Here is a 20,296-nt window from a genome sequence, read left to right as displayed (position 1 = left end):
GTGGGTTTTTGTTGTTGTTTTTTTTTTAATCCCCTAGCGTGAAAATGGAGTAGAATTAGATGAGCAGAGAGTTCTTAAAAACAATCTCTTTTTATGAACACACCTACGTTCAGTAAAGTAGATTTTTAAAATCTTGTTTAAGGGTTGGCTGAGCTCCAACTCTTGATTTCGGGTCAGGTCATGATCTCATGTTTGTAAGTCCGTGCTGTCAGCACAGAGCCTGCTTGGGATTTCCTCGCTCGCTCTCTGCCCCTCCCATGTGGGTGTGTGCTCGCTCTCGCCGTCTCTCTCCCTCCCTCAGAATAAATGAACTTTAAAAAAAAATCATGTTTGAAAGTAGAACAGTTCGTGTTTAACAAAGATTTTTCCTCTTAAATGAATGTCGATGTCTTTCATGAAAGAAAGTTAATATCCTTTTCAATATTTTCTCTCAAAGGGATTTTTAGCTAATCAGATGAGAGCTGAAAACTTGAAGGATGCATCTGTATTACCTGATTTGTGCCTGAGTCACGCAAATCAGTTGATGATTATGTTGCAAAATCACAGAAAACTGTTGGATATTAAACAGAAGTGTACCACTGCCAAACAGGAGCTAGCAAATAACCTACATGTCAGACTGAAGTAAGTGACTGTTCCATCGAATCTAGGGCGGCTAGCATTGATTTTTAAAATTTCTACCACGTAATGGAGTCATTGTCTCTTACCATTACATTGAAATATTTGATTGGTTGATAAACTTGGGATTAGATCATTTTTATAGAGTTTGTGTGTCTCAATTTCATTCTGTAGGTGGTGTTGCTTTGTGATGCTTCATGCTGATCAAGACGGAGAGAAATTGCAAGCTTTGCTCCGCCTCGTAATAGAACTGTTAGAAAGAGTCAAAATTGTTGAAGCTCTTAGTACAGTTCCTCAGATGTACTGCTTAGCTGTTGTTGAGGTTGTAAGGAGAAAAATGTTCATTAAACACTACAGGGAGGTACGCAAGTTGAATTCTGTTCTCGTTGTGTATGAGCCTTAATGAATTGGTGCGTGATACTAACATCAGCTTTCCTCCTCTTAGTGGGCTGGTGCTTTGGTCAAAGATGGAAAGCGATTATACGAAGCTGAAAAGTCAAAAAGGGAATCCTTTGGGAAATTGTTTAGTAAGTGCTCTTCACTAATAAATTTATATGTGATGAAAAATGCTGTTTCTGTTTTGTAGATATGAATGTATTATTCTGTAGCATGTATGTGATATTAATTACAGTCAGATCTGGAGAAACATTGCTTTTAAGGTCTGTAGAGTTGAATCCATTGTTAAAATTCAAATATGAAGAATTGTCCATTTGTTTTTTTAAAAACCAGAGGGTTTTTTTCCCCCCCAAAATAGAAAGTTATAAAATAACCATGTTGTTCATTTCTTTACACAGGGAAGTCCTTTTTAAGAAATCGTCTGTTTAAGGGATTGGACTCCTGGCCCCCATCCTTTTGTGTATGTATTTTCTTTTTTCTTTTTCTTTTTAATTTATTTTTTAATGTTTGTTTATTTTTGAGAGAGAGGGTGAGCTCGAGTGTGAGCGGGGATGAGGCAGAGAGAGAGGGAGACACAGAATCCCAAGCAGGCTCCAGGCTCTGAGCTGTCAGCACAGAGCCCGACGCGGGGCTCGAACTCACGAACCATGAGGTCATGACCTGAGCTGAAGTCGGACGCTTAACTGACAGAGCCACGCAGGCACCCCTTGTGTGTATATTTTCTAACCGTGACTATATTTTGTATGTGTTCAAACCTTTATTTCAGAAGGAGGGAGATTTTCAGAAACATGTAGGATTTTTTTTTTATCAACGTAAAAACAGTTTTGGTTTTAAAAGCCAGTTGTCATTTAACTCTAAGATACATTCATAGTTTTCAGTCAAGGGTTTTCATAACCCAGGAGGATAAGCCATACTATACTGTTAAGCTGTTGATTGGTAGGAACAGATTTGCTTATTATTTTGCCCGTGTCCTTCCCCCTCCTCTTTCTCTCTCCCCTCCTTTTTCTCCCCTTCCCGGCCCCTTCTCGTCCTTCTGTCCTCTCCCCTTTTCATTCTCTTCACCACCACTGCTACCACCACCACCACCTCCATCCTGTTTTATTCATTTGTTTACAGATCAGAAGAGGGTAGCTAGCTCTTGAGGTGGTCTTCATTGAACCCATGAGAAATACATTTGTGTTGTGAAACCAGGATTACCGGGGATCGATCATTTTATTTCATGAAAAAAATGATTCCACAGGGCAAAGAAGTTCAGGAAATGCTGTAGGTTTTTTTGTTGGTCTTCAGATACACTGCTTAGCTGTTAACCATGTTTGTATACTGCAGGATTTCTTAGGGCTTTAACTATGTAATTTTGAATATCTAAGAATAAGCGATGTAATGGGGTTCCCCACACTCTTTAATGAAGAACATCTTGACATTTCTAAATCTGGTTAGGTAATGAATCCAACAGTTGGAGTTACTTTAACAGTTGTATTTCTCGGGGGGACCTGGGGGGCCCGGTCGGCTAAGCATCGGACTCTCGGTTCCGTTCGGGTTGTGATCTCACCGTTCCGTGAGTTCCAGCCCCACACCTGGCTCCACCCTGACAGTATGGAGCCTCTTGGGATTCTCTGTCTCCTTCTCTCTTTCTGCCCCTCCCCCACACACGCTGCCTGCCTCTCTCTCTCTCTCTCTCTCTCTCTCTCTCTCTCTCTCTCTCTCTCTCTCAAAGTATTTCTTGCCAATATCATAAAGAAATGATGTTATAAATCTAATTTGTTTTTAAAGAAGCTGAAATCGGCTAAGAGTTTATATTTGAAAATGTAATGGAAAAAAGATCAGTGAAAGGCAAGCAAGGCAGTATTACGTAGGAGAAAACTTTTCACAGTACAGCAACAAGGCGTGCTAGTAAGTGATAGGCATAGAAATGGGGCCAGGGCTAGAGAGATCTTCATGGTGAGGCTGTAAGTCAAAGAAAACTTCGGGAACAGCCTATGTGCTAGTGACGCAGATGTGTTCCTTTAATGTTGACAGGCTGCTACCCCATTTTTAAAAAGCTGACGAGAGAAAGGAACTGTGCCGACAGTTAATCACGAACAGCTTATGGTTCCCAGTTACTTGAGACTCAGAAAATAGTATACCATGTTGTCATTGAACAGTCCCTTGTTTTTATTCTGTTTTATTCTATTCCTTAAATGTTAGTAGGGGCTTTGTAGCACGTTTGCTTCTTTGTTATATTGGAATTAATGACAGTAAAGAAGCATTCGTGAATTTGTCCTCTTATGTCTTTTGGTCATTTTTGAGTTGATTTGTTTTGTTTTGTGTAGACACAGAAGCCTCGAAAGTTTGACTGTGAACTTCCAGATATTTCATTAAAAGATCTACAGTTTCTGCAATCATTTTGTCCTTCAGAAGTTCAGCCATTCCTCAGGTAAATGTCATTAGTGTTTTTGACTTGGGTTATCCCCTTACAATGTTTTCCTTATTTTGGAGCTGTGGAAAGTAGCACCAGTAGTCTTAGGAGATGCCCGAATATAGAAATGCGTTATGATAGACTGGCTTTCCTGTGCTGCTTTAGAAGATTTCTAGGGAATATGCAAATGATCAGAAAACGAAGATAAAACAGAAGGAAATTAATGCCTTACATGCAATTAATTTCTTTTCTAGTAATTACTCGGACTTTTTGTATACTGTGGGGGATTTCTAATTCATCACTGTAGTGATTATGCCTCAGGCCCCTGAAGCTGTTGCCGGGGTTGATTTGAAGAGGATGTTAATACTGTAGTTATTTTGGACATAGTTTGACATATTTGCGTGTAGGTATCCATCTTGTCATTGCAGAATCAGAACTCTAATTTAATTGCATTCTGTTTCAGGGTTCCCTTACTTTGTGATTTTGAACCTCTACACCAGCATGTACTCGCTCTACACAATTTGGTAAAAGCAGCACAAAGTTTGGATGAAATGTCACAGACCATTACAGATCTACTGAGTGAACAAAAGGCAAATTAAGTTCTTACAAGTGGTTGCTTCACTGGTTATTACGTGTTTTTGTTGCTGTAGCTCTGTAAAGCCTGTCCCTCTCTCTTCCAGGCATCCATGGGTCAGGTATCCCCGCAGTCGGCTTCCTCACCAAGGATAGAAAGTACAGCAGGAATTGCAACTACTACCTCACCGAGAACTCCTCCTCCGCTCGCCGTTCAGGATCCCTTGTGTCCTGCGGTGTGTCCCTTAGAAGAATTATCTCCAGATAGCATCGATGCACATACCTTTGATTTTGAAACTATCCCTCATCCAAACATAGAACAGACTATTCATCAAGTTTCATTGGACTTAGATTCATTAGCAGAAAGTCCTGAATCGGATTTTATGTCTGCTGTGAATGAGTTTGTAATAGAAGAAAATTTGTCATCTCCTAATCCTATAAGTGATCCACAGAGTCCAGAAATGATGGTGGAATCGCTTTATTCATCAGTCATCAATGCAATAGACAGTAGACGGATGCAGGATACAACTGTATGTGGGAAAGAGGATTTAGGAGATCATGCTTCTCTAAATGTCCAATTGGAAAAGTGCCGACTTGTTGCCCAAGACTCGCATTTCAGTATACAAACCATCAAGAAAGACCTTTGCCACTTCAGAACATTTGTCCAGAAAGGACAGTGTGACTTCTCAAATTCTTTAAAATGTACAGCATTAGAAATAAGAAACGTTATTGAAAAGGTAAGATATTCTCTGGAAATGACACTAAACGAAAAACATCAAAAAGAACTGCAGTCTTTAAAAAGTGAGTACGAAGACAGACTTGCTGCACTCAGAAAGGAGAGCGAGGAAAACGAAAACAAAATTAAAAAGCTGAAAGGAGACTTGGCGTGCCTCGAGGAGGTTTTACAAAACAAAGATAACGAATTTGCTTTGGTTAAACATGAAAAAGAAGCCGTCATCTGCCTGCAAAATGAGAAGGATCAGAAGTTGCTGGAGATGGAAAGTCTCATGCGCACTCAGAGCTGCGAAATCGACGAGCTGAAACACTCGCGGGAGACCGTTCTGGAAGACCTGCAGAAGCTGCACGTGGAAAATGATGAGAAGATTCAGTTGTTGCGGACGGAGCTCCAGGGCTTAGAGCAGCGTCACCTCAAGGAGCTCGAGGACGCTCTGCACGCCAGGCACATGCAGGAGGTCGAGAAGGCCAAGACCGACCACGGGGCGTCTTTGGAGAAATTGAAGAAGGAGAATCAGCACAGAATCGACCAGATCCAGGAGTCTCATGCCGCCGCTATCCAGGAGAAAGAACAACAGCTCCAGGAATTAAAACTCAAAGTTTCCGATCTGTCGGACGTGAGATGTAAGTTAGAGGTTGAACTTGCGTTGAAGGAAGCAGAAACCGATGAAATAAAAATTTTGCTGGAAGAAAGCAGAGCCCAGCAGAAGGAGACCTTAAAATCTCTCCTTGAACAAGAGACGGAAAATTTGAGAACAGAGATAAGTAAACTCAACCAAAAGATTCAGGATAATAACGAAAGCTACCAGGTGGGCTTGGCAGAACTAAGAACTTTAATGACCATTGAAAAAGATCAGTGCATTTCAGAGTTAATTAGTAGACACGAAGAAGAATCTGACCTGCTGAAAGCTGAATTAAACCAAGTAACATCCTTGCACCACCAAGCATTTGAAGTGGAAAAAAACCTGAAAGAAGAAATAGCTGAACTGCAGGGTAAACTGGATGCGGAATTGAGTGCTCTTGAAAAGCAAAAAGAGGAAAAACTCACCCAGCAGGAGGAGAAGTATGAAGCTATTATCCAGAAACTTGAGAAGGACAAAGAGAAATTTGTCATGAGCCAGGAACAAGACCGAGAACGGTTAATTCAGAAGCTTAATTGTGAAAAAGAAGAAGCTATTCAGACTGCCCTAAAGGAGTTTAAATTGGAGAGAGAAGCTGTTGAGAAAGAGTTATTAGAAAAAGTTAAACATCTTGAGAATCAAATAGCAAAAAGGTAAGAATTACTTTAGGCTGTAATTATAGAATGAAAATATTGGGGAGTCAAATTTTAATTGTGTGTGTAATCACAGTACCTTGATTTACTTACATATCTTAGATAAATATAGTAACAGGTATTTTTGTAAAATAAAAACTTTTATAGTCAGTGTTTCTTAGAAACATTTAAAAAATAACACTACCTAAGTCCATTAGTGGCTTTGTAAAATGGATTAGTATCTTGATGAGGCCCCTGGGTGGATCAGTCAGTTAAGCATCCGACTCTTGATTTCGGCTCAAGTCCTGATCTTACGATTTGTAGGGCTCCTTGCTCACAGTGTGGAGCCTGCTTGGGATTCTCGCTCGCTCACTCGCTCACTTCACTCTCTGTGCCCCTCCCCCGTGAGCACATGTGTGCGTGTGCACTCTCTCAAATTAAATAAACTTAAAAAAAAATAGAAAAAATAATAATAAAATGGATTAGCACTTGGACTTCCAGAGGATGATTTTTTTTTTTTTTTCAAATTTCAAGTGTTTTCAAGGACAACTTCCTTTTTAATTCATTAAATTCCCTTTGGTTTATGTGAAGTTTTTTTTTTCTAATTTCTTCCAGTTGAAAATTACTGTTTTCCCTTCTTTTTAAATTGTGGATGTGTGGGGCACCTGGGTGGCTCAGTCGGTTAAGCATCTCAACTCTTGATTTCGGCTCAGGTTGTGATCTCACGGTTTGTGGGATCGAGCCCTGCATCAGGCTCTGCACTGGCAGTGCGGAACCTGCCTGGGATTCTCTCACCTCTCTCTTTGCCCCTTCCCCCTGCTCGCTCGTGCTCTCTCACTCTCTCTCAAAGTAAATAAATAAAGTAAATAAACCATTTTAACAAGTTGCGTATGTATGAAAGATAACACCTTCCTCTGAGCAGCGCTTAGTAAAGGCTAAATTCTAAATTGGGGCTAGTTTCATTGTTATTTTCTTGATATTAAAGTTCATACTAAAGTTCAGTTATTCCCTCTGCGGTTCGAAAGATAATGTTTTTAAATTCCAGGTTTTATACAGTGGGGGTTGTTTTTTGGGGGCTTTGGGTTTTTTGCATTTTTAATATTGTTCCTGTCTGATGTTACTGCCTTTTGACCAGAGAAGTAGTCTTCAGTTATTTCTGCTCTTTAAATTCCACTGAGGGGTTTTATGGCCTAATAAAGAATTTCTGGAGCATTATCCACGAGCTCTATCACTAATTCTTCCAAGTGAATATATTTATAGGTTTGTATGCCTGGTATGTTTTAACCTGTTTCTTGCCCGATCACTTTTACAGTCTCTTGTGATTGACTTTCTGCTGTGTAATATGCATATATTGACCTACAGTTCAACTTCCCCTTCTGTTTTGAAAACAGAAACTCTTTACGTATTCTGGGGGGATTGGAGGGTTTAATCCAGGAATCAGGGCCTGCACGAACATTTACGGGGCTAGAGGAGCTAAGGTCAAGGGAATGGCTTCTAAAAACAAGGAAAGCTCTGGTGAAAGAAAACAGATGCTGAAATGCCCACCAAAGCTGATAGCTCTTCACGGCTCACTGGAAAGCTGCCGTGGCGACCCAGAATCTCTTCCAAGCCCCAGTGATGCAGCTCAGTCTGTAGCACAAAATGGGCCGCTCTCACTCACTTGACAGGAAGCTCCTGTGGAAATTATCTTGGGTACACCCACCCCTGGAGAGTAAGCCTGGACTGCCTTTCTCCTTTCCAGATCTTGTGCGTGTGCACTCTCTCTCAAAATAAATAAACTTCTTTAAAAAATAGGAAAAAATAATAATAAAATGGATTAGCATCTGGGATTTCCAGAGAAGGATTGTTTTGCAAATTTCAAGTGTTTTCAAGGACTTCTTCCTTTTTTAATTCATTGATTTCCTTCTTTTGGTTTATTTGAAGTTTTTTTCCTAACTTCTTTTCATTGGCAAACTTGCAGTTAGAAGGGGATTCTCGGAAATATAGCCTCTCTGCAGTACAGTGCGGATGAGATTCTAGAAGAGGAGGGAGAGCAGTGGCAGAATGATGACAGTCCAGCACTGTATACCTCCCATTTCCAACTCAGGGGAGCCTTCCTGTCTCTACCCATATTGATTCCAAATAAAGACACTTAAAATGTCAGGTTTCTGTTGGACGTGATTCAGCTTATGTCCCTCACATCACCTCCGATAGCCTCACCCTCTTCGACACGTGAGACTCATTCTGTCATTTTAGCCGTCCTGGAGCTCTTCATGTTTCTCTCTGCACAGACCTAATCTCTCTTTGATATTCTGTAGGTTAAATACTGAAATACAGGGTTAACTACAATTGTCACAACATTCATTACATAGTAAAATAATGAGAGAAGGGGAATAAAGATAAAAAAAATTGATCCAATATGTAGAGGTTTAATTATGGTAGTCTTTATTTCTCTAATTAGTCTTGCAACTCTAGTAGGTATTTGCAGCTTCCTTCTGCTCCGCACTCCATTTTCTACCTTAGACGTTACCTCCGCTGATTTCACTTCTTGGCCTGAAGAGACTGCCGTTAATGGTTCCTCCTGTAATGCGGTTCATGTAGGTGCTCATTTGTTTCTCAATGGACACAGCAGTGCCAAGAGACATCCTAGGAAAGCTTCTGACTTTCAGGCATCTTCCTCTGCCCTTACAGTGCAGGAGCAGCTGTTTCCCGTTGATAAGTTCAGTCGTATCAGTACATAATGCAGCTTCTTTCTTTGTGTGTTGATTCCGTGCTGCGATGAGCCCTAGGTGTCCATGTGGTGGTTGAAGCTTCCATTTCACTGGGGCCCCGGTTCTGTCTCTTGGCAAAGGAATTCTTTTGCAGGGAACTAAACTGGCAGGGTCCAGAGTTGTAGGGAAGGGAAGCAAAATTTTTGCTCTTGGCTCATTGAAATACTAGTTATTCTAGTTTTCATCCCTGGTTGTCCAGCCTGTGTGTTCTAACTGTGGGAGGATTCGTTTCACAAAGTAGTCTGTGGTTCAGGGCGTGCACTGCACCCTTCAGCCTGGCCATTCAGAATGCCACCCATCTGGTACCCTAACTGAGCTTTCGGTGCAGTGATCCACAGTTGTATCAACCCACCTGTTTTAAGGGTTGGCCTGTGTGGTAAGATAAGTGACTTCCACGGGCTACAGGCCATGGCTACATATGTTTCGCTGTAAAATGAAATTCCTTGTTCAGAAGCAATTCTAGTAGAATATCATGGCAGTGAATAAGGCCTTTTGTCTGTTCCGGAATGGTGGGTATGTTCAGAAATACTGCGGGCATGGAAGGTAGTTCCATTCGGAGAGTAATAAACTGTCTTTGTGAAGACAGATTACTATCCTTTTTATGACGGCAACAGTCCCGTGGGATCAACCTGCCACCAGGTAGCTGGCTGGTCTCCCAAATGAGCACTGCCATATCGGGGGCTCGCTGCTGGTTACTAGACGCACAGAAATCCATGTTACCGAGCCCATATGTAACCTCACTTCCCGCCTCTGTGGATAGTTGTCCGTGAACCTTTTGAATAGGACTGATTGATACTCACAGAATGCTCACCTTGCCCATCTGAGAATCAAGAGGTTCCTCACAGCGGGACAGAATATACTCAGAACCTAATCTCATACTTACATATCCTGCACATTTAAGAGTGTGATCTGTATTTCTTTTCCAGAAACCTTCCCACCAGCTTTCAATCTAGTTTCTCCCGAGTCCCTCACTATCCAGCCGAGCCTTTGACCAGTGTCCATGAAGCAGCGTAAATCTGTACCCCTGACCATTTCTCCTCCCAGCTAACTTCGGGTACACTGTTTGACATGTTGCCGCTGGGAACTTTCCCTTCTCTACTCTTCTTGGGAGCCACTCCTCAGTGGGGCTCTGTACCTCAACTGGACCAATGAATCGTGGCAGTGCATTTTGCAGAATCCTGATGAAACCAGGCCTGCCAGTTTTTTCCGCTCCTGGTGAATGTCAGAGCGGTGACGGGGAGAGAGGCAGTGTAGCGGGAGGAGGCACCTTGGGAACCGGAGCCTCTTACTTGTGCCGTATTTCGTTGGCTCTCACGCACGCCACACCTGTCTTCTGAAAGAAGACTGCTGTGTCTACCCAGCCTGTGGTTTCAAGTGTTCGCTTGACGACGGTCAGCTCAGGCCACCCAGTAGCTGGGGGGACCGTGGCCAGTCTGTCAATCTGTACAGCCCCAGCAGCAAGCCGCAGTCACTTTACGACAGGGAGCTGGTGGTGCGCTTCACAATTCTAAGGGTCTCAGCTGTGATTTCTCGTATCGGCCTCGCCAAAAGCTCTGTGCGGTGTTCATCTCTGCTACCGACACTTCAGGCGTCTTCTGGCAAACGTGGCCCGAGGGGCCGAGCGACTTGCTCGTCGCTCTGGGCCTTCTACCGACCAGGGAGCCTCACAGGTTCTCCCGTAAACGAGTCGGAGCGGCATACCCAGGTGCGTCTTGCCTGCAGGATTCCGAGATGCTCCCCTGGCAGCAGCTTGGCCCTTCACCTTAGAGGGGGCAGGTCACGTGATCAGACCACCGGGCGCTTAGAAATTTCACCGTGCCAACAAGCAGCTGAATTTTCATCTGTTGCTTTATCGCTCACCTTCTGGCACATGTGTGCCTTGCCCTGGTAGCTCAGGTGGTTGCCGCTTTTGCCTGCTTGGCCCAAGGAGCATAAATGCCATAACTGTATCGGATTGGTGTGATCTGTTTTTTTTCTTCTTTTTCCCCACCTCTCAGATTAGTGTGATATCTTGAGGAATCGCCAGAAGACCAATATCCCTGCCAGCGTGGTTTTAACAGAGGACTAGAGAATTGGTATAATCCAGAGACGATAAGACATTGGAAGCGTATTGCTGTTGCTGTAGGTGAAATCTGACGGACTCTTGGGGTCTATACTAGGGATTGACAGACTGGCCTGTGGGAATCCAGCTCATCACTTGTTTCTGTAAACGCAGCTGTATCGGAATACACAGATACCCGTTCCTTGACCTGTTTGTTGCCTGTGGTTGCTTTTGGCGTAGTTGAGTAGGTGTGACGGGTCATCCGGCGAAAATGTTTACCCGTCCCTTTAAAGGAATTTGTCAGCCCCGGTGTCTACTTAGAGCTATGAAGAGGGAAGAAATCACTAAGTCAGTAGCTCCGTGTCAGGTAGTGGTAGCCTTGCTGATTTGCCACAGCAGAGAGGGCATGTGTGGAATAACTGTTTTCTTGGAGCCGCTGCCTGATCGAATTGACGAGAATCCATTGTTTTTGTGTGTTTTCTACAGGACACACACTTAAGTTGAATGAGAATGTGGTAGAAATCTCCCTTATATCATGTGAAGCGAGAGGCGGTTTTAGGGATTTGACTTGGCTTTTCACCATGATACGTCTCCATTCCGTAAATAAGGGAACCAACAGGGTATCTCCAACAGTTGCTTTTGTGTCTGTTCCACTATAAATTGTGGATGTAAGGGACCCACTGGGTCCAAGCTCCATGTATCACCTGGCTGTCCGTAATCTCCTGGTGGACCGCAGTGACATTCGAGCCCCTTCAGAGCCAGCATTCATTAGTCCCTCCAGAGTTGGTTAATTACTTACCCAGAGTACACAGTCAGCCTGAGAAGTGGGCACAGGTCCCTATGCTAAAGACTATAAAAGAGACCATATTATCAAACTTTGGCATTGTAGTTGGTGACTGACTCAGGTCTTGGGATTGGGTGAGGGGTAGTGATTCTCTGTATTTTAATTAGCTCTCTGAGCAGCAGATACTGAGTTGTAAAAAAACAAAACCAAACCAGGCTTTTGAAGTTTTAATCCTTGATCATCCCATTCTGTCTTAGCCCTGCGGACAGCCAGCACCAGAGTGTTTCTGGGTCAGACCTTCTAATTGCCGCTCCAGCACTGCTGTCTATAACAGCCCCACATCGTGTGTCTGGTTAAGTGCCGCTGATCGGCCTCCACCCCTCCAGAGTCTTGTCATTCCCGTTAAGGTCATTGATTTTCAGCGATTTGGCCTCACTCTGCTCTCCTTGTCCTGCGGAGTACCACTACAGAGCCTTTTGAAGTCGAATTTCCCAAAGCTTTGGCGAGGGGTGCATTCTCTGGACCCTCCCAGGGTACAAATAATAAATCTCTTCCACGGTGCCTGTCACCATCATTCTTTGGGTGTCCTCCTCAAGACGAAATTTGTTCTTTAAAAACCATTTTCTAAGATGAAAATTAGTGAGAAGAGTGCCATTGTGTTTATACATTTGTAGATCTCCTTAATGTTTGGCTTAATGGAGTCTCCTGTTTCTGCGTCCAATCTGTTGCGGTGTCTTTTGATTAATGGGTGATAAAAATTCAGCCTTTCACTTACATGTAACTGGAAAAGAGGTATAGTTCAAGAGCTTGTTCAGATGCTTGTGAATATTTCTTTGATACTAAATAAAAATCCAACAAATGATGATTTCTTAAACATTGGTTTCAGTATGGAATATTAAACTGTCAAGTGGATTTTTTTCCTACTGTTACTTGCTAATATCTGTTGAACGATCTGTCTTGCACTTGGAGTGGATGTTTTACTCATGCATGATTTTGGTCATTTGAAAACCACTGGTTCCCGGAGTTAAATGGATCTTGTAAATACTGACATATTTTATTGACAGAAAAATCAGATGTTAATATACCTACCAATTTTATGAAAAAGATCTTAGGTGCTAGGAAGCTCTCAAACTTATAGTGGCAGATACAACTTTTCTAAGGTTTGGGGCATGGAGGGGGGGGGGTGTTGTTAGTTTTACATTTTCTCTATGCCCACCCAACATGGGGCTTGAACTCATGACCCCAAGATTAAGAGTTAACATCTGACAGAGCCAGCCAAGTGCCCCAAATTTTCTAAAATTTTAATTTATTCTTAAAGAGTGACATTTTACCACTGGTAAATTCTGTCAGGTGTTCATTGAAGTAACACACTTATGTGGGTCATTTTTGAAAAAAAAAAAATGTCTGTTGGAAAACTCAAATTTAAATAACAAAGATTGTCATTTTTCAAATAGAAATCGTATAGGATGAAAAAAGCAGCCAAATTCACACAGCCAGAACAGTCACACAAGAACTGTTCCGTGAGACAGACACGCTTCTGGAAGCGGCAGAAGGGCTTTATATGTTCTCATTTTGTCACACCTGACACTAAAAAGTGCATACTCCGTGGTCAGATTTCGATAGTGACAATTTTTACCACATTATGGATGTTCCAAAATCAACCTGCCTTTTTCTTTATCGCTTCGACTGCCTTGATGGAAAGGAAACAGTGACTAAAAGTACAGTTTGGCACTATTGTCTTTAATTTATGCTAAGGGGTCAGTGATCTTATCATGTACAGATGACAGCAAAGTATAAGAGACATGTCATTTTAGTATTATTATGAAAATAGCTGTGCTCTTACTGATCCCTTGAAAGTGTTCTAGTCACCTCAGGGTTCCGTGGATCACACTTTGAGAATCGTTGATAAAGGGACTGGTTGGCACCATTGTAACCCTTCAATAAGGTTTCTGTCCACGCTACTCACCTGGCAAGAGGCAAGTGAGACCATATAAATGACTGGGTGTGGCCGCGTTGCAGTAAAACTTGAGTTACACCAACAGGTAAAAGCTGCATCTGGCCTACCCGCCTTTGTGTGCCTGCCTGTAGTCTAGAATATCTCCTCTCCACATCGCATTCTCTTGTAGTGTTGGCCATTAGGTCCAGGTGTCAGGCAGGCAGTGAAGTAAACTGTTAACATTGAATGTAGAGTCTCTGATTATTGTAGCTGAACAGATAATTGTGGCCTCGGTTATCCCTATGTTTGCCTTTCCCCTTCAGACTCCTATCGGATGTATTCCCATACATGTTCCCTATATTGCTACCAAAATAAATGGAAACTTTGCAGTTGGACTTCCTCCTTGGTTAGATTTTCAACTCGCCTGGGATCTGGAGATTTGAAAGTAGAGATGGGTCTGGAAGTAATTAAATAGTAGGGGAGCCGGTTGAGAGGGGTCAGCTTGTTGAGATGGGACCCTGGGGCAAGGGGACACTAATCTTTAGATGAGGGAACAGAGGCTGCTGCTGCTGGCCAAAACACCTGGGTGGGATTCGGTGGGGACAGCTATGGCATCTCTAAAACCTTTAGCCACCTGAGCCACTGAGCCAGACAGCTATAAGTGTCAGCTGTTAGGCCCTGGAATGCCCTATTCTCCCAGAGTTCGTGTCCCGCTGGCAGTGAGGTCACGACTGCCTGCAGATCAGAGCATCCAATTCCAGATTGCTGTCTTTATGCTCTTTCCCCCCAAGGATCATATTTGTGTCTGTTAGGATTGAGTCTAGAAAACAGAATCTCTTAAATACTCCAGGATTAAAGGGTTATATATTAAAATGAGAACTTCTGTGAATTTGGGGAGACCTAAGGGAGGGACGGGGTAAGGGAGTTGCTGCTGAAGACCTGGAAATCTGGATTCAAAGCCATCGGAAGCACCAAAAGTGGGTGGCTCGTCAGGAAATGGCTACAGGGTCACCTGGGTGGCTCAGCTGGCTAAGCATCTGACTGTTGATCTCAGCTCTGGGATCGAGCCCCACATCGGGCTCTGCACTGACAGCACAGAGACTGTTAGGTCCTCTCTTCCCCCACCCCCCCCCCCACCCCTTCCCTTGCTTGCTCTTTCTCTCAAAAATATATAAACATTAAAAAAAAAAAAAAAAAGGAAATGGCTATAGTTCCTTGGAGACTTCCACACCAGTTGCCTAGTGGGGCACCAGTGCAGGCATTTCACTTGGAAAACCCTTCAGAATCTTACGTAGCCCCCATATCTAGCCATAGCCACCTCTGGAGAGTGACAGACTCTTTCTCGTCTATCATTGGCAAACTTGAACTCAGAACTTAACTGGGAAGGAGTTTCTGGACGGTGCAGTTCTAGGCTTCTCTGTCACGCAGAAGAAACATTTGAAAAAATAAGTAGGGGCACTTGGGCGACTCAGTCGGTTAAAGCCCCCGACCCTCAGTGTGGGCTCAGGTCATGATGTCACGGTTTGTGAGACTGATCCCGGCGTTGGGCTCCGTGCTGACAGTGCAGTGCCTGCTTAGGATTCTCCCTCTGCCTCTCCCCTACTCACACACTCTCTCGCTCGCTCTCTCTCTCTCCCCCCCCCCGCCCCTCTCTCTGACCCCCCCCAAAAATGAATAAACTTTTAAAACAAAAGAAAGGAAATCGGTGAGAAGAAATGATGCTGAGGCGATGACACAGCCCAGCACACCTCCTTGCTTTCCACCACTCAGTTGGTTGCACATGTGCCAGAGGCATCGTGGAGGGACCGTGGGAAGCAGCAGCAAGACACAAGGATATTGGTTGTATCCGTAATGTAACTCCCACAAGTCAGTAAGGAAAAGGCAAGCCGTTAGGCAAATGGGCAGAGGATATAAACAGCCAGATCAGTGAAGAAGTACAAATGGCTAACATGCGAATAGCTTTTCAGTCTACATGGGATTAAGGAAATGCAAAATTAAAATAAGATGCATTCCTTCCTATGTAACTGGGAAAAATTAATAGTATACCTTATTTTTAAGGGTAAAGGGCTTTCTCATACACCTGTGTACACAGGAAGTGCAAAGAGTGTGTGTGTGTGTGTGTGTGTGTGTGTGTGTGTGTGTGTGTGTGTGGTGTTTGCATATGTTGGCATATGCATGTGTTGGCATATGTTTGCATATGTTTTTGTGCCAGGACCATAGTGTCTTGATGACTACAGCTTTGTGATCTAGCTTGAAATCCAGAATTGTGATGCCTCCAGTTTTATTTTTCTTTTTCAGGATTGCTTTGGCTATTTAGGGTCTTTTGTGGTTTCATACAAATTTTAGGATTATTTGATCTAGCTCTGTGAAGAATGCTGGTGGTATTTTGATGGGGATTGCATGAAATGTATAGATTGCGTTGGGTAATACATTTTAACAATATTAATAAGTGTTCTGTGGTTTTCAGACTACACATCTTTAACCTCTTTAGTTTATTCCTAGGTATCTTACTGTTTTTGGTGCAGTTGTAAATGGGATTGATCCTTGATTTCTTTTTCTACTGCTCTTTCTTTTTCTATTATTATTGGTGCATAGAAATGCAACAGATTATGCACATTGATTTTTGTATCCTGCAACTTCACTGAGTTCATGTATTCTAGCAATTGTTTGGTGGAGCCTTTCAGGTTTTCTACGTAGAATATCACGCAGCTTCAAATAGTGGGAGTTTGACTTCCTCCTTGCTGATTTGTCTTCCCTTTATTTCTTTTTGAGGTCTGATTGCTGTGGCTAAGAATCCCATCCTGTGTTAAATAGTAATGGTGAGAGTGGGCATCCTTGTCTTGTTCCTGACCATAGGGGAAAAGCTCTCAGTTTTTCCCCACTGAGGATGGTATTAGCTGTGGGTCTTTGATATGTGGCCTTTATAATGTTGAGGTGTATTCCTTCTGTTCCTACTTTGTTGAGGTTTCTATCAAGAATGGATACTGTATTTTGTCCAATGCTCTTCATCTGTTGGCGGGATCATATGGCTCTTACCCTTTCTTCTATTAATGTGGTATATATCACATTGAGTTGGGAATATTGAACCAGACCTGTGGCCCAGAAATGAATCCCACTTGATCATGGTGAATAATTCTTTTAATTTGCTGTTGAATTCAGTTTCTGCTATCTTGTTGAGAATTTTTGCATCCAGGTTCATCACGAATATTGGCCTGTAATTCTGCTTGTTAGTGGGGTTTTTGTCTGGTTTTGAAATCAAGGCAATGCTGGCTTCATAGAATGAGTTTGGAAGCTTTTTTGGAAGAGTTTGAGAATAAGTATTAACTCTTCTTTAAATGTCTGGTAGAATTCCTCTGGGAAGCCATCTGGCCTAGGACTCTTGTTTGTTGGGAGATTTTTGATGACTGATTCAATTTCTTCACTGGTTATGGGTCTGTTCAAATTTTCTGTTTCTTCCTGTTTGAGTTCTGGAAATGTGTGAGTGCTTAGGAATGTGTCCATTTCTTCCAGGTTGTCCAGTTTGTTGGCATATAATTTTCCATAGTATTCTCTTATAATTGTTGGTATTTCTGTGGTGTTTGTGATCTCTCCTCTTTCACTTGTGATTTTATCTGTTTGGGTCATTCTCTTTTTTGGTAGGTCTTGCTAGGATTTCATCAGAGAACCAGGTCTTCGTTTTGTTGATCTGTTCTACTGGGTTTTTTTGCTTGTTCCTGTAGCCTTTATTTCTGCTCTAATCTTTATTTCCCTTCTGCTGGCTTTAGGCTTTGTTTGCTATTCCTTTTCTAGCTCCTTTGGTTAATTTGTATATTTGGGACCTTTCCTGCTTCATGAGCTAGGCCCGAATTGCAATACACTTTCACCTTATGACTGCTTTAGCTGTATCCAAAGGGTTTGGACTGTTGTGTTTTCATATTCGTTTGCTTCTATGTCTTTTTTATTTCTTCTTTAATTCCTGGTTAACCCATTCATTCTTTAGTAGGATGTTCTTTAACCTCCATGTATTTGAGGGCTTTCCAAACTTTTTCTTGTGGTTGACCTCAAGTTTCATCATGTTATGGTCTGAAAACATGTATGGTATGATCTCAATTTTTTGTACCTGTCAGGAGCTGATTTGTGACCCAGTATGTGATCTGTTCTGGAGAATGTTCCATGTGCACTCAAGAAGAATGTGTATTTTGCTGCTTTAGGATGAAATGTTCTGAGGGGCACATGGGTGGCTCTGTCAGTTAAGGGTCTAACTTCAGCTCAGGTCATGATCTCGTGGTTCGTGAGTTCAAGCCCCGCCTCAGGCCCCATGCTGGCAGTGCGGAGCCTGCTTGGGATTCTCTCTCCCTCTGTCTCTCTTCCCCTCTCCCACTTGCATGTGCTCTCTCTAAATAAATAAATAAATAAATAAATAAATAAATAAATAAACTTTAAAAAAAAAAGGATGAAATGTTCTGAATATATCTGTTAAGTCCATCCAGCCCAGTGTGTCATTCAAAGCCATTGTTTCTTTCTTGACATTCTACCTAAATGATCTGTCAGTTGCTGTAAGTGGATTGTTAACGTCCCCTACTATTGTTGTATTATTACCATTGACTTTATGTTTGTTATTAATTGATTTATGTATTTGGGTGCTTTCAAGTTGGGAGCATAAATATTTACAGTTGTTAGATCTTCCTGGTGGACAGACCCCTTAATTATGATATAATGCCCTTCTTCATCGCTTGTTGCTGGCTCTGTTTTAGAATATAGTGTGTTTGGGGCTCCTGGGTGGCTCAGTCGGTTGAGCGTCCGACTTCGGCTCAGGTCATGATCTCACAGTCTGTGAGTTCGAGCCCCGCATCGAGCTCTGTGCTGACAGCTCAGAACCTGGAGCCTGCTTCGGATTCTGTGTCTCCCTCTCTCTCTGCCCCTCCCCGGCTCATGCTCTGTCTCTCTCTCTGTCAAAAATAAATAAACATTAAAATATAGTGTGTTTGATAGGAATATAGCTACTCAGACTTTCTTTTGACAGCTGTTAGCATGATAGATGGTTCTCCACCCCCTCACTTTGAATCTGCAGATATCTTTAGGTCTAAAATGAGTCTCTTGTCGGCAGCATGTAGATGGATCTTGGGGTTTTTTTTAATCCATTCTGATACCCTGTGTCTTTTGATTGGAGCATTTAGTCCATTTGCATTCAGAGTGATTATTGAAAGCTGTGAATTTAGTGCCATTGTGTTACCTGTAGAGTTGATATTTCTGGTGATGTTCTCTGGTCCTGTCTAGTCCTTGTTACTTTTGATCTTTTTGTTTTGTTCTATTTTTTTCTCCTCTCAAGGAGTCCCCCTTAAAATTTCTTGCAGGGCTGGTTTAGTGGTTATGTACTCCTTCAGTTTTTGTCTGGGAAATTCTTTAACTCTCCCTCTATTCTGAATGACAGCCTTGCTGGCTAAAGAATTCTTGGCTGCATGTTTTCTGCATTCAGCACGTTGACAATTTCCTGACGCTCCCTTCTGACCTGCCAAGTTTCACTGGACAGGTCTGCTGCTAACCTCATGTATCTACCCTTATAAGTTAAGGGCCTTTTGTTCAGAAATCTTTCTTTGTTTTTGTATCTTGCACATTTCACTACAATATGTCATGGTGATGACCTGTGTTTGTTGATTTTGAGGGGAGTTCTCTGTGCCTCTTCGACTTGAGTGCCTATTTCCTTCCCCATGTTAGGGAATTTTCAGCTAAAACTTTGTTCAAATAAACCTTCTGCCCCTTTTTCCCGCTCTTCTTCTGGGACTCCTATGATACAGATAATCTTTGTTTTATGGAGTCACTCAGTTCTCTAAAGGCTCCCCATGATCCAGTAGTTTTTTTTTTTCTTCATTATTTCCCATGATTTTATCTTCTATGTTACCTATTCTTTCCTCTGCTTCTTCAGTCCTCATTGTGACTATCCAGTCAGTTTTGTATCTCAGTGATAGCATTTTTTTATTTCAGCCTGACTAGTTGTTAGGTCTTTGATCTCTGCAGCAAGGTTTTCTCTGGTGTCTTCTATACTTTTTTCAAGCCCAGCTGGTAGTCTTATGACTGCTATTTTAAATTCTTGTTCAGATATATCGCTTATATCTGTTTTGAGCACGTCTCTGGTTTTGATTTCTTCTTGACCTTTCTTTTAGGGAGAATTCCTCCATCTTGTCATTTGGGCTGCGTGTCTGTCTTTTGTGTGTTTCGAAAGCTCGTCATGTTTTCTGCACCTGAGAGTAATGCCGTATTAAAAAGGGGGAATACACTGTCCCCAGCCTGGCACTTAAGGAAGTTTCTGGCGTATGCGGTGTGCACTCTGCTGTTGAGTTTTGGCTGCTCATTCCCACTGGTCAGTCCTGTGCAGAGCTCCTCCTTGCTTGTCCTGGGGCGGGTTTGGACTTTTAAATAGGTATGCTTTGATTTGTTTGTTAAAATAAGCCTGGAAAAAAAAATGAAAAAAAAGTAACCCAACAAACAAAAAACTATGAGCCTGATTCCAAAAGAACAAAAGAAGAAACAAAACAAAACAAAACCCAGTAGGCCTGGTCCTGTTTCCCCCAGAACTGCAGGTGTTGTTTCGAAGCACTGGATTTTCGGAACACTTTGTGCCCGCGGAGTGCTCTCTGTGCTGGTCTTCTGCAGGAGAGGCCCTGTGCGCTGGCTCCGAGTCACCCCTGCCCAAGTAAACACGCGGCTGCCAGGCACAGGGGGCAGGGTTTGGTGTAAGTGGCCCGTCCTCCATTATGGGCCACCGCGCTGCTCTCTGAAGTCCTGCGGTGTTGTCGTTGGGGGAAAACGGCACCGCCACAGTCTCTCGTCCCAGACGGGGCG

The 20,296-nt window shown here is 42.6% G+C and overlaps 1 protein-coding gene across 8 annotated transcripts in view; it reads left to right on the top strand.

The window, feature by feature from the left end:
* RB1CC1 (RB1 inducible coiled-coil 1) overlaps positions 1-20,296 on the top strand; it is a 91,570-nt gene that overhangs the window by 48,883 nt on the left and 22,391 nt on the right. For 7 of the 8 annotated variants that reach the window (XR_006212969.1, XM_042973184.1, XM_042973186.1 and 4 more), the window contains 7 exons: positions 437-621; positions 790-976; positions 1,061-1,142; positions 1,410-1,471; positions 3,321-3,424; positions 3,870-3,996; positions 4,087-5,987. Coding sequence is in view for 7 of the 8 variants with exons in the window: in XM_042973184.1 (XP_042829118.1) it covers positions 437-621; positions 790-976; positions 1,061-1,142; positions 1,410-1,471; positions 3,321-3,424; positions 3,870-3,996; positions 4,087-5,987 (2,648 nt within the window). In the remaining variant the exon portion in view is untranslated. Of the gene's footprint in view, positions 1-436; positions 622-789; positions 977-1,060; positions 1,143-1,409; positions 1,472-3,320; positions 3,425-3,869; positions 3,997-4,086; positions 5,988-10,713; positions 12,404-20,296 lie in introns of those variants that run through there. The other variant, XM_042973189.1, reaches the window with a different exon arrangement.

Source organism: Panthera tigris, chromosome F2 (assembly GCF_018350195.1).
Source record: "Panthera tigris isolate Pti1 chromosome F2, P.tigris_Pti1_mat1.1, whole genome shotgun sequence".
Classification (NCBI taxonomy): Eukaryota; Metazoa; Chordata; class Mammalia; order Carnivora; family Felidae; genus Panthera; species Panthera tigris.
This window is presented reverse-complemented; position numbering and strand designations above follow the sequence as displayed.